The sequence below is a fragment of the Festucalex cinctus genome, chromosome 9 (assembly GCF_051991245.1).
Source record: "Festucalex cinctus isolate MCC-2025b chromosome 9, RoL_Fcin_1.0, whole genome shotgun sequence".
Classification (NCBI taxonomy): domain Eukaryota; kingdom Metazoa; phylum Chordata; class Actinopteri; order Syngnathiformes; family Syngnathidae; genus Festucalex; species Festucalex cinctus.
Window position 1 is genome coordinate 3,224,503 of NC_135419.1, and position 14,630 is coordinate 3,239,132.

At 40.6% G+C, this 14,630-nt stretch overlaps 1 protein-coding gene across 18 annotated transcripts in view; it reads right to left on the minus strand.

The window, feature by feature from the left end:
- The window catches only part of LOC144026350 (teneurin-2-like), a 269,697-nt gene that overhangs the window by 49,961 nt on the left and 205,106 nt on the right, over nucleotides 1-14,630 (minus strand). For all 18 annotated transcript variants that reach the window (XM_077532992.1, XM_077532991.1, XM_077532986.1 and 15 more), the window contains one exon: nucleotides 14,162-14,400. In XM_077532992.1, the coding sequence (XP_077389118.1) occupies nucleotides 14,162-14,400 (239 nt within the window). The remainder of the gene's footprint in view (nucleotides 1-14,161; nucleotides 14,401-14,630) is intronic.

Here is a 14,630-nt window from a genome sequence, read left to right on the forward strand (position 1 = left end):
GGGGTGTCTGCCCCTCGATGTGAATAAATGGAGAAAATCTTATTTGTGTCTACATTCTGGGATCTTACCTCTCAGCACACAACACTGTAACTGTATGGAATCAGACAATATATACCCCGGTAAACGGTGTAAATCGGAAGTATTATGTGGGATAGGGCTGCACAATATATCGAAAAAATATCGATATCGCGATATTGTCCCTTGCAATATGCATATCGCAAAGGCACACAATAAGTTTTATATGGAATTTTATGCTTTTTATATGAATTTGACCAGTCAGATGCTACCTAAAATGTGCATCGCCATTCAATAGTTGAAAATTATCAAGACATAATTACAATTAATGAACTAAGATTACATGAAGGTTGCTTATTTTGCCCCGTGAAATTTTTTTTCTTTCATTAGGTAATAAAAATGTAATTTCTTTAGGTAAATGTTAAATATCGCAATAATATCGATATCGCTATGTTCAGCAAGTATATCGCATATCGCATGTTTTTCCAATATCGTGCAGCCCTAATGTGGGGAAAAAGTAAGGAGTAATAAAAATCTGAATAACATATGTGGGATGCTTTCAGCATTCCAACAATTAAGGAAACTGGAGCTCTTGTTTGTTTTGTTTTTTTTAGAGATAGGCTCCAGCTCCCCTCGCGACCCTTGTGAGGAATAAGCGGTCAAGAAAATGGATGGATGGATGGTCTACATGTAGCACAACACTAAGATACATGAGAATACGGTATATTGAGTGGAATACAGGTGTTATGTATGACTCCCAGCCTCGGGCAGCTCCGAGCTACGGGAGCCTGCAACGCCTGCATCGGAAACACAGGAATCAATTTCACTCTTGTCAAATTCTTTCTCCACTTGTCAAAGCTTTGCACACACAGGGAGGAGCGTAAACGTTGCTGAAAAAGCGGATGTAGCTTCAGGATTCGCTGCCGGGGCGGGGCGGGGGGGCGCTCATTCTCACTCCAGACGTCTCATCGCTACTTGTCTGTTTTTTTGTGTCTTCTTTATTTTTCATTCTTCCCTCTCTCCTTTGCTCCCAGGCGATGGAAGGTGCTGACACCTGAGCTTATATGCCTGGCCTCCACCACCGTCAGCTCTTTTTTTTTTTTTTTTTTTTTTTTATTCTGCAAGGGGGGAGGAGGTGCGTGCGAGAGGAAGTGTGAGTGAGCAGACGGTGGAGGGAGGACAGTGTCCTTTCTTGTCTCTCCTCGCCACCTCTTGCCCTCTTCTCTCATCACGTCGACCTTCATTTGCGTCCCTCGTTTCCATTCGAAGCCTCCCCTTTTCCTTCTTATCTTTTGACAACACGGGCTTGCAGATGTTATCGCAGGGGAGAAGTAGATGGGACGATTACCTATTGAATCGGATGTGGCGTCGGCAACACTAAGTCTATTGTGACTCTCAATCTAGGTCATCCTCAAGAATACAACACATGCACTTTGCGCAGCCGTGTGCGAATGTGCGTGTGTTGCGTCTTGACTGCCGTTTGCTGACATGAGAGGTGCAAAAGTGACCCGTAGGAGGCACTCATTCTCCTTTGCGATGGGGGATACAGAGCAACAGGTTTCTTTGCAATAAGACAGCACAGAAGACAAAGATGGCAATTAGTATTAGTTTTTTTTTTTTTTTCCCTTAAGTCACCTTTTCTTTAGAGTGTGATTAGATTATTTTAGCCAATTTCTTTTTGGAGAGACCATGACTTTAATTATAGTCGTTAAAGGGGCAGTCTGCCGGTTTCACTCAGGAAAATGCACTTTTTAAATACAGGATTTAAACAAAAAAACTACTTCTCAATTTATAAATATGGGCTTTTCATAACGTGTGGGGGTGATTTTGTCCTAAAACCACCACACCGCCAGCCTGTATTTTGCCATTTTGTGTTTGTTTTGTAAACAGCGGGACGTTTCTGTGGAAAGACAGTGTTTACACCCCTCCAGCCAATCGCAGGGCGGGGGGGGGGCGTGTCGCAAACGGGGCCGGGCGAACGTGTCGGCTGCGTGACGTCACTCCCGCGGCAATTTGAAAGCACGCACAGATTTATTTTTTTTCACTCTCACTCACTCACAGAAGCTTACGTGTGTGACACGACCCCCCCTCCCCCGCCCCCCACCCCACACACACACACACTCTGCGATTGGCTGGAGGGTTGTAAACACTGTCTTTCCACAGAAACATCCCGCTGTTTACAAAACAAACACAAAATGGTAAAATACAGGCTGGGGGGTGTGTGGGTTTAGGATGAAATCACCACCAAAGATTAACATAAACACAGATGTGTAGACTGAGAGAAAGTTAAAGTGTGTAATCCTGTATTTCAAAAGTGCATTTTCATGAGTGAATCCGGCAGGCTGCGCCTTTAAGTTTCAACTATGGCAGCTAAGGTGCTACATAACGAACACAAAATTGAATTGAATTCAAGTAACAGAGACGAGGAGAAGTATTTTTTGATTTAGGCTGCAGTCTTTTTTTTATTTATTTTTTTTATCTCGAGCGTCCCTTTACGCAAGTTCATTTTGTCACACACACACACACACATGCACGCGCACACCCCATCACAGAGAAGCAGGTTTAACAAGCAAACGAGTTGGATTAAAAATAGATCAGATGCTTCATGTGGTTTTTATGTAATCTCAATGCATAATTCAGAGAGGCAAAGTGCTTGCCGGTATCATCTGCAAAAAGACAGCATGTGAAGCAGCAGCGCACGTGATACTGTGACAAAGAAATAAAGCGTGAGGGGCCGGTGGACAGAGGATCGAGGAGGGGCGGTGAAAAAATGGAGGAAGCCGACGGTCAGGGGGGCTCAAGGAGGAAAATCGTGTCACGCTTTCCAAATGTCTGCAGTGAGGAGAAGAGGAACAGAGAGAATATGGAAAGACAGCAAGAACTGAGAGAATATTAATGCACAAATCCCCCTAGGATGAAAAAGAGCGAGAAAACAGGCTGCAGATGATGTTGCAGGGAAAAAAAGAGCAGATGAATAAGGGCCATGCAGACAAAAAAAGAAGCAGAAAGGAAAGATTTAAACGACAAATGGCTCCATATTAATTGACTGGTTGGGGGAAGAAAATGGTCATGATTCATTGTCTGACAGTAAGTGGTTCACAACATGGGCGATCAGACAGAAATACAATGTTTCCATGTCGGCATTGTGTGTTTGGGAACTATTTATACGTCCTGAGTAAAAGGATGTAAATGAATTTCTGCATTAGAGGACAATAAAAACTTGAAGAGCAAGAAGGTGACTTTTTGGACGACTATACGCCGAATGTCCGGATGCTGGGAAATATTCTCTCGTTATTATTAGTCAGGGGTGTAGTGGGTAATTGGGATGTCACAATAAGGGCAATCTCGTGATATCGTGATATTAAAACTGCCACAATATCGTCGTCGTCATGTTCACATTATTTAAAAGGAACACATCTGTTAAAAAAAAAAAAAAAGTCAGGTTGATTTCCATTTGTGCAGTTCTAGCACCCTCTAGTGGCTATTTTATTAGTGCAATTTAATTTTCATTAGGGATGTTTTGGCTTTCTATGTTTAAAATCTATGCTAATTGTTAGATAACGGGGAACCTAATTCGCTTGTGAAGCGATCAATGTGCGCTTGCATTAGGAAGTAAGTGCCTCAATATTGATATTAGAGATTGTAGGTGGTTTATATGCATTGCTGTAATGTACAAAAACACAATATTGTGTTTTATTTTTTGTTTTTTTGTTTTTTTAGTATGAGCTCTTTTTAAATATCGCCAATGCCCCCACAATATCGTGATAATTATCGTATCGTGACCTTCATATCGTGACAATATCGTATCGTGATGTTTGGCTATCGTTACATCCCTAGTGGGTAACAGGCCCAAAAATGGATCAGCCGTTCGGGAAACTCGCAAAATTCCTGATGGTCCTTAAGCGCCGGAAGGAGTGGGAGTAAAACCCAAGGCCCAATCTGTGCTTCTTTAAATGGGAGAACAACATGGACCAAAGAAACAAATGGTTTCACATTTAATCTAATACCATTAGTGTGAAAATGTAACTTTCATATTACACGAGTGAAGCATTTTGCTATTGCAAATAATCTGCTACATTTCAACAAAACAAAAAAGCACGGGCAAGAGAATGCCCGCCTCTTTTGTACTCACAAAGGCAGCTCAGTTTTCTCTGCCGTCTCTCATGGCCATTCCAATAAATGCATATTAACTGTTTTAATTTGCCACTAAATGAACAACTCTGACCTCTATTAGGCTGGTAATTGTAGCTGAGACCAGCCCTCTATCCTGTTAATTAGTTTAGGAAGCCTTGCTTGCTTTTCTACCAGGCGCCCCCCATCGCCAAGACCATCATCCGTCACTAATACGAAGGCGACATTTTGAGTGGTCCTTGCAGAGATGCGTTAATTTAACAAGATTGTTTTCCCCCATTATTGTGGATGAAATTTGAAGTGAACTGCACAGCACATGCATATAGGTGAATGGAGCACTTGGGTCACCTTACCGGGCCTTTAAGTCATTTGCTCCCAATAACGTGTAAATACGTTTAAAAAAAAAAAAAATGTTTTAAGTGTCCCAAAGACGTATTTATACGTTTTTTTTTTGGTTATGCTAGCGCATACAGAAGGCTTTGATGCAGCCTCTCAACTGCAAAGAACGGTTGCAGAAATGGTAGTTATTACACAAACGGCCAGCAGGTGGCAGCAGAGCAAAGGAGATCAACCAGGGCCATGTAGAAAAAAAAGCTAAATTACTTTGAATTTTAAATAGATTTGTGAAAACTGGTGGAACTTATCTCTCTTCTAATGCTAATTGCTGCAAAATGGAAACAGATAGAAACATACTTTTTTTTTCCTGATGAAAGAAGAGACTTTAATCTTTCTTTTGATAGGTTCCATGCTTTTATAGCAATAGAACACAATATTCTGTGGGCCTTGCAAAATCAGTCAGTAAAACAGCCGGGAGCGAACGGGATTGCTTCTGTGAAAATGGCTGGGAGTGAATGAGTTAATATGAAGTAAAGCTGTTCATAAATCAGAAAATCAAAATCAAAACAGAGCTGTGTTAGCATGTTAAATGCAGACTTTAGTGACGAATATGCATGGGATGTCCATTCATTTAAAGGTGTACTTAATGTTGTGGACAGTGAACATGTAGTTTTGCTATTCTGTACTCTTATGGGTGGCGTGGCTCAGTGGTAGAGTGTTCACCTCCCAACCCAGAGATTGTGGTTTGGATCCCATGCCATTGTGACCACGTTGAAGTATCCTTGAGAAAGATACCGAACCCTCAGTTGCTCCTGATGCTGTGTCATCAGTAGGTGAGTGAGTTCCGTATTTTCACGACTATAAGGCACACCTAAAAGCCGTCGATTTTTTAAAAAGCTGACCATGCGCCTTATAATCCAGTACGCCTTATATATGGATCAATATTCAAGACGCCACAGGTCTCGCTGTCAAGACGCTATCAGTAACCCTGCATGATCGATGATGCGCATGCTCAGAAGATGCCGCCATCTTGGATCGCTAGCTAATACTAATACTTGACCTCAGAGAAAATAATAAAACAGCTGTTTATTCATTTTGGGAGTGTCAGAAAGGTGGTTTGTAATCTATTAATAAAGTTTGACTGACCTATCTGACTGTTTTGTTGACATTCCCTTTAGCGCAGCACCATCTAATGGATGCATAACGTAACCCCAGCCTCTACTGTAGCGCCTTATATATGGAAAACGTTGGAAAATATGTCATTCATTGAAGGTGCGCCTTATAATGAGGTGTGCCTTATAGTGCGGAAAATACGGCCGTTGAATGTAAAAGGTGGAAAAGTGCAACATAAATAAAGCAGCATTGGAAACAGTGATGAGAGAAGATTTCACTGCTTCAGGTCGTCAATTTTTGGGCCATTTTGAATATTTACAAAATGTCATCATCCATGCATTAAATCAATTTTCTTTTTCCTGCTGTTCGTCTCGATATGTTTTGTCTCAAACAGCGGCCGTATGACTCCTGGGCGTCAAATATTGCTAATAAAGATCATTTTTCCACCTCTTATGGTGCGTTCATCGGCACATGCATGCTTAATATCGCCATTAAGACCAGACAGACACGCACAAACCCCACACCCACGCCGAGCAACCCCGACGGGACCTCCTCACCCATCTGACGCAACCCGACTGAAACCGCCTGCAACACAAAAAAGGTTTGCTCGCCGGAGCTCCGACACCTGCGTGCCGCGTTACAAGCGGGGAGTCACTCGATCACGCGGCAGAAGTGGCTTCCTTATTGGCACTAAGATATCGAGACGGCTCGATGCAAATGCGGCTGTGCCATGTGCAAAGACTCTTGCAAAGAGTGTTTTTTTTTTTTGTGTGGGCTAAATGAAAAGAGATGTGAATCTGGGCGATGTCCTCCTTTCTGAATCCTCATTTCCTTCTCGGATATCTCTACCTTATCCCCCCACCCCACCACCGCCGTGCCTTGCCCATCCTCCACTTTCACTGTTCCAAATCAACCCATTCTGCCACATCTCATCCATCCCGAGCAGCCCCTCTCCCTCTCATCGATCTGTATTAGAAACAGGATATGAGGAACTATGCTATCTTATCACAGATCAGAGAGTGAGAGAGAATGAGTGAGGGGGGGGGGGGAGGGGGGGGGGGGGAAGATCAAGGACGGAAGGAAGGGAGAACATGTTTTGGAGGCCGAGAGACAAAATGGGAGAAAAGCGAGAGAAGAGAGGAAAAGGTATCGCTCTCGTCCGTCTGCTGTTGCCAACGCAGGACTAGTGAAGCACCGTGGACCTAATTGGACTGACAATTGAGCTCCGATAAGACCCGCACTAATGAATAAATGAATGAGAAAATAAATGAATGAAGCCAGCCCTCGCACGCTAACGCAAGCAATGCGAACGCCGCTCGGCCGTGACGTCAGCGAGGCTTGCTAATTAAAAAAATGTTGCGGGTTAAATGCGCTAATCAGAGCGTACGATCTGTTCCGACCTAAATAGTTCAAGGATAAACACTGATGTTGCAAACGCTCGTGCAAGCTGTCCTGCTTGTATAAATTTGGACAAAGGCGATGGCCATTTATCCCTCCGGTGCAGATGGTGAAGCACCTCGCGCGTGGCCCTGGTGGCCCCGCCCGTTTTCCCGGACTGGCAGAGTGTGGTAAGAGTCTAACCTTTCTCAGTACGACAGGCCCTGCTGCGACGGACGCAAGCGCCATGGCTGATCCTTATGCCCAGGTTCCTGCTTATCGCCATATGCCCGATTGCGCCTTCACCTTCGCACAAACTCACACCAAATGCATGAGGACAAGGACACACACATGCACACGCACCGACTCACGCAGGCGCTGGCATGAGCGACACATCCTGACCTCTAGCTGGTCTACCTTGGATAAGCAGAAGGAAAGCCACATGTAGATGGAGAGGGGACTTTGGGGTCAAGGAGCTCGCTTTGGAGAGGAGCCACATTGTGAAAGCTGCAGTTTCGACACGGTGACACATTTGTCGCACAAATTTGGTCTTTGTTGTCATGAAAATGGCAGAAGTCAACACTGTATGAGTGGTATTATTTATGACCTGATTATTTTATTTGCATGATGCTACCTCACTGATTTAAAAGACGAGGCAAACTTTGACTAGACGAGTCAGTAGGGATGTAACGATAAGTGCATTATTGTGATATTAAAACTGCCACAATGTTGTCGTCGTCATGTTCACAATATTTAAAAGGAACACATCTGTGAAAAATGTCAGGTTGATTTTCATTTGTGCAGTTCTAGGACCCTCTAGTGGCTAGTTTATTAGCGCAATTTAATTTTGATTAGGGATGTTTTGGCCTTCTATGTTTAAAATCTATGCTAATTGGCAGATGAAGGGGAACCTAATTTGCTTGTGAAGCGATCAATGTGCGCTTGCATTAGCAAGTAGGTGCCTCAATATTGTTATTAGAGATTGTAGGTGGTTTATATGCACTGCGCTTGTGCTTTTTTTTTTTTAGTATGAGCTCTTCTTTTTTTTTTTTTTTTTACAATATTGTGATCTTTTTTAAATATTGCCAACCCCCCACAATATCGTGATAATTATCGTATCGTGACCTTCATATCGTGATAATATCATATTTTGATGTTTGGAAATCGTTACATCCCTACTAGTCAGAGGCCATGTTTGTTTTTTTTTTTTTGTTTTTTTTAAACCTTCCTTACGCTAAAGGTTTTTAAAGTTTGCCGTGTTTGTGTGTTAACATTGTCAATGTATGTTCTTTTAGTACATTTTGTAACCTAATTATTTTAGAGTTGTCAAACGCTTACATTTTTTTAATCAGATTAATCACGTTAGAATTTTGATTAATCATGATTAATCATGTCATTAAAAAGGCTTTTTATCAACATTTGAGGAGCACCTGTTATGTGCTAATTTAATGCACATAATTATATTTGATGTTATGAGGACATTTTTTGATCCACTGCACACTCTCATCCTCTTCTTTTTCCAAATCATTTAATTACTTGCGTAATTAAAAAAAAATAAAATGACCCCAATATTTTGACATGAATGTCATATGCAAACATTTATTGAGATCAAATTGGAATGAATGTGGCTCTCAACTCAAATGAGACACGCCTCGTTTCGTGTGTGTGTGTTCTCATTTATCAGGAAAGACAATCCCATGTGGAGGCATGCCACACGTTAGGCCATCAAACACACAAATGTGGTCCAGGCCCGCAAAGGTGACATGAGCGCCCGCTAGCAAGTTTACTCATTGTAGCCGAGAGCGCACCTGAGACCATTCGTTTGTGTGTGCGTGTAACTGTACACGCACGTTCATCCAACATGACCTCCATCTTTCATTCTGCGGATCAAGCAGTCTTGTTCATTTTCAATCTTCACATCGCTCCTGACTTCCTTTTGTCGTCCTGGCCCTGCTGGTGTCCTTCACAGTCGCTCTTGTCCTTTCTCTGACTCTGTCACACTCCCTCTGTTCGGCGTTGGCTGTGATCAATTAAGAAACATTAGTCCCACTGATATTCCAGGCGACGTAACCTCAGGAGGCTGCTTTCCCCTTCATCTCTCCTCTCCTCGGTTTCTCCCCTCTGCATCTGGCTCTCTTGTCACTCCGAAAAGCAGCCTCCATTACTTCACGCTCTTCTCAGGGAAGCAAGCAACAAACCCCCTTTTTGTGAGTAAATCACCTTCCGCCCACCACAGACTCTTTTTGCACTCGCCTCTTATGGCGCAGACAGTGTGACATAAGCAGCCCCACAACTGCAAATTGAAGCTATCTAACCTAGACTTAAACACTTATATCAAGCCATAAAGTGTTATTGATCTTGTTATGAGAATTATTTACTATACAAGAGCAGAATTTCTAAGATTATTAATAAAGATTATTTGTCTTTTATTTCTTACTTGGTTTGTAAATCCTAAAATTAGTTTATTTTCACGTATAATAAGCTAAAATGCTCTAAGAGTCTATGTGCACTAAAATAAATAAATAAATAAATAAAAAATCTGATATCTAACCTAGACTTAAAGACTTATATCAAGCCATAAAGTGTTATTGATCTTGTTATGAGAATTATTTACTATACAAGAGCAGAATTTCTAAGATTATTAATAAAGATTATTTGTCTTTTATTTCTTACTTGGTTTGTAAATCCTAAAATTAGTTAATTTTCACGTATAATAAGCTAAAATGCTCTAAGAGTCTATGTGCACTAAAATAAATAAATAAATAAATAAATAAATAAAAAATCTGATATCTAACCTAGACTTAAAGACTTATATCAAGCCATAAAGTGTTATTGATCTTGTTATGAGAATTATTTACTATACAAGAGCAGAATTTCTAAGATTATTAATAAAGATTATTTGTCTTTTATTTCTTACTTGGTTTGTAAATCCTAAAATTAGTTAATTTTCACGTATAATAAGCTAAAATGCTCTAAGAGTCTATGTGCACTAAAATAAATAAATAAATAAATAAATAAATAAAAAATCTGATATCTAACCTAGACTTAAAGACTTATCAAGCCATAAAGTGTTATTGATCTTGTTATGAGAATTATTTACTATACAAGAGCAGAATTTCTAAGATTATTAATAAAGATTATTTGTCTTTTATTTCTTACTTGGTTTGTAAATCCTAAAATTAGTTAATTTTCACGTATAATAAGCTAAAATGCTCTAAGAGCCTATGTTCACTAAAAAAAAAAGAAAAAAAAAATCAGCTATCTAACCTAGACTTAAACACTTATATCAAGCCATAAAGTGTTATTGATCTTGTTATGAGAATTATTTACTATACAAGAGCAGAATTTCTAAGATTATCTTGTTTTAAGATTATTTGTCTTTTATTTCTTACTTATTTTGCAAATCCTAAAATTAGTTAATTTTTACGCATAATAAGCTAAAATGCTGTAAGAGCCTGTTCACTAAAAAAAAAATAAAAAATAAAAATAAAAAATAAAAAATAAAAAAAATAAAAAATCAGATATCTAACCTAGACTTAAATGGTTACATCATGCCAGTCTTGTTTTAAGAATTATATACTTTGCAAGAGCAGAATTTCCAAGATTATTAATCTTGTTTTAAGATTATTTGTCCCATTTCTCACTTAGTTTGTAAATCTTAAAATTGGTTCATTTTTATACACAAATAAGCTAACCCTACAACATACTGTTGCATTTTATTGTAAGCAAATTCCTGGTCATACTTACTAAGCTCATTTGCACTCTTTCCAGTGTCTACCCTCAGTCACGGAGGTTGTGGGTTCGATCCCCGGCTGAGTCAAACTAAATGCAATTAAAAGTGTTTATGGCTAATTTTAAGATTTAATTGCTTGTTTTTGTTACTTTAAATAAGTGCATACATCTTATTTTAAGATTTAATTTCCTTGATTTGTTGCTTAGAATAAGTGTTTTAAGCTCATTTTAAGATCAAGATAGAGCTACACATTTTTCTAATTTCAAGAAATCTAAGTAAGTAAAATTATCTTACTGCACTGGCAGATAATTTCACTTGTTTCTAGTAAATTTACACTAAGAACAAGTGTATTTTTATCTCATATTGAGCAGACGTGTTTTTGCAGCGCCAGTCTCACTCTTCTCTGTGCCTTCAGCCATCAATCCTCCTTTCCTTTCCCGCTTAAGTTCTGGCAACATGGTGACAATGACGCATCACGCTTCTTCCCATCTGCCCTCTCTGCTCCAAACTCCATTACACCCATTTCTCATTTTTTATTTTTTTTGCCCTTTTGCCTTACTCTACATCGGCAGTTTGCCGTGCATGATGACGGACCTGCATCTGCTCCTGTATGCCAGCCGCTCACCTGTATCCTAGCAACAACCTCTCCTTTTTGCTCCGGCGTGTGGAACAAGAAAAAGCAGACGAGGGGCAAATGAAGAACAAGCTCTCTCGTTTTGTCATTTACGCCAGCCGCGCCTTCACATGGGGGCAACCCGCGAACTCGCACGGTTGTGTTGTCGTCGGCGTGGCTTTTTTGGCAAAATAAACATCAATAGTCAAAAATAGCTTCTCTGATTTAGTCTCTTCTGTCCGTTTCTTAAAGAATGTCAGCGAAGTTCTGAAGCTCTATGTGTGTGGTCGAGGAAAAAATAATGAGAGGGGAGAATGTTCGAAGGCCAGAATCCTCTCACGGTAACGCGACGCGAACCGAGTCGCACGTGACCATCCTGTCGCACGTGCGCGCACAAAAACGCACATGCGCCAACAAAGAAGAAAAGTGCTGTTCGGGCACATGTGTCCTGGTGTAATTTATGAGGGGGGCTCCTGGGCGAGCGCCTCAGAGAGGTCCTCTTCACGCTGCATGGCTCTGGGCACTCTGTTCAATCCTGCCTGTAAGCACCATGCTCTAGATACGCACACACACACACACACACAGCACAAAAATGCTGTCGAAAATCCCCTTATGAGCAGTGAACTCTTTCGACTGAAACTCGCTGCACGATTACGGCAACAAAAAGCTAGGTAAACACAAGGGTTTTTCAGGCTTGGCAGCTCCGCTTGAATTCTGTTCAGCTCAGACAAAACATCAAACGCATCCCTTTTACAACAGCTGAAAACGGCCTTGGAGTTTTCCAAATTAAGAATAACAATAAGCTATTGTGCGTAACACGCTGAATTATAACCAGCTCGACAATTATACAGCATATAAAAAAAAACCTGATGTTTAAAATAGCATCAAATAACCCTTGAAAAATGACTGAATTAATTTTTTTCTAATTTACGTGAGACAATTAAAATGCATAAAAAAAATAAAAAAAGCAAACTGGCAAATTCACAATCTTGTTATTTCAGGACGGTAACAGACATGAATACATGAAATTTGCTACTGAATTGGAGTGAACACCAATGAGTGTTGCTTGTGGGATGGCGAGATGATAAATCGCAAGATTATAGGAGGGATATGAGGAGAAGGGGGGCACTGATCAATCAATCTACGAACAATACACACATCCATAGAGAGAGAATTAGGGGCAGAATATTTGCTGCTCAGCTAATCTATGGCTGGCCTATTTAGTTAATAAAAATGTCTATTAATTTCGAAAATAGCCCAAACTCATGCACTTTCCTCAGGCTTACTAATATGATCTGAACTCCCATGTTGTACAACAGGGGTGTCCAAACTTTTTCCTCTGAGGGCCACATACAGAAAAACTAGAAAGCTGCAAGGGCCACTTTGATTTTTTTTTTAAAGTTATTTATTAACACATTCATTGCCAGACCAGCAAAAAAAAAAAATGCATCATTTGACGTCTTTTTCCGTCAATGGCAGTGAATGAGTTAAACATGGTAAAAATCAATGAAGCAATGTACAGTTACTTATTGAAAACTGCTAACAGTCACAAGGCAAATAGTGACCCCTGTGTGCCACTATAATAGATATGCCTGTCCACTGAGCAGCAGCTGAATCCCAACTTGACATTCTGAACCACAACAAGAACAATCGGTCGTCAACTGACCACACTTAACAACCATTAATTTATTAATTTAATGTGATGTTTTCACAAATTGGACCTTGACACTAAGCAACAAGTGGATGAAACTATTTTTATTTCTGAAACCGAATTGAAAATTTGTGTGTTTGCGTAGCTAGAAATGTTTAATCCACCCTCTTTTTTTTTTTTTTTTTTTTTTTTTTTACTGCATTGAAAAATTATTTTTAGTATTTGCCGCGGGCCGCCAAAAAATGTATGGCGGGCCGCAAGTGGCCCCCGGGCCGTAGTTTGGACACCACTGTTGTACAATAAAGAATGTAAATGGATGCGTCTAGCTAATAATAATAATAATAAAAAAGGTGGGCATAACAATAAACCATTTGCATCCACAGTATGTGCTACGTAAGGATGATGGGCGAGGCATGTGAGGAGGACAGACCCCCTCCGAGCATCCCCAGCTGCAGAGCTCCCTCCATATGTGCTTGTCCGGTGCAGTGTGACCGTGAAAGCCCAGGAGGGAAAGGATCTGTCTTAATGCCAGGGGCTAGGGGCCCTTGATCTGCTCAGGAGGACTCTCAAGGGCACTCTGTGGGGAGAGGTGAAGTGTGCCCAGACCACCCCCCCCCCCCCCCCCCCCCCCCCCCCACATATATGCACACACAACCAGAGACTCACAGAGGAACACACTCACACACACGTTGAAACAAATACAGCATGTGCATGTTGTAAGGCACACGTTTGTATACATACAGGACTGTCTCAGAAAGTTAGAATATTGTGATAAAGTCCATTATTTTCTGTCATGCGATTAAATAAGCAAAAATGTCATACATTCTAGATTCATTACAAATCAACTGAAATATTGCAAGCCTTTTATTGTTTTAATATTGCTGATTATGTTTTTTTTTTTTTTTTTTTTTTTTTTTTTTTTACTTGGTCTGAGGAAATATTCTAATATTTTGAGATAGGATATTTGGATGAAAATGCCATAATCAGCAATATTAATGAATCCAGAATGTATGGCATTTTTGCTTATTTAATTGCATTACAGAAAATAAAGGTCTTTATCATCCATCCATCCATCCATCCATCCATCCATCCATCCATCCTCTTGACCGCTTATTCCTCACAAGGGTCGCGGGGGGTGCTGGAGCCTACGTTTGATTCCTAATCTTGACGATACTAGTGAAAGACTTCTTACCGATAAAGTAGGACAATAGTACGGCCAGCAGTGCGGCTGCAGCAATGGCCGTCACCGCTGCACATTTCCAGCTGCAGTACTTGGACGGCTTCTTTAGCTTGAAGGCTGAGCGGGAAAACGTGTTTCTGGGTAGCAAACGAGGGGGCGGAGAATACACGGTTCCAGAAGTGAGCGGGTAGCCGGGAGAGGAGCTACTGAACAGCGGGGTGGTCCCTGACGATGTCTTGAATAAGAAGTGCCTGAAGACAAGAAAACAAGACACAAAAAGATGTTAGTTGTCAATGCTGAGGGTGTGTACGCTGTCACGCCAACAAGTTGAGTTTCAAAACATGTTGTTTTGTTTTTTTTTGTTATACGGTTAGCATATTTATGTGTTTCAAGGCTCATCGCAAAAGCATCAGAAGGCAATGGCCTAGGACGGTGGCTGTTAAAAACTCATTTGCTCCCAATAACGTGTAAATACGTTTTT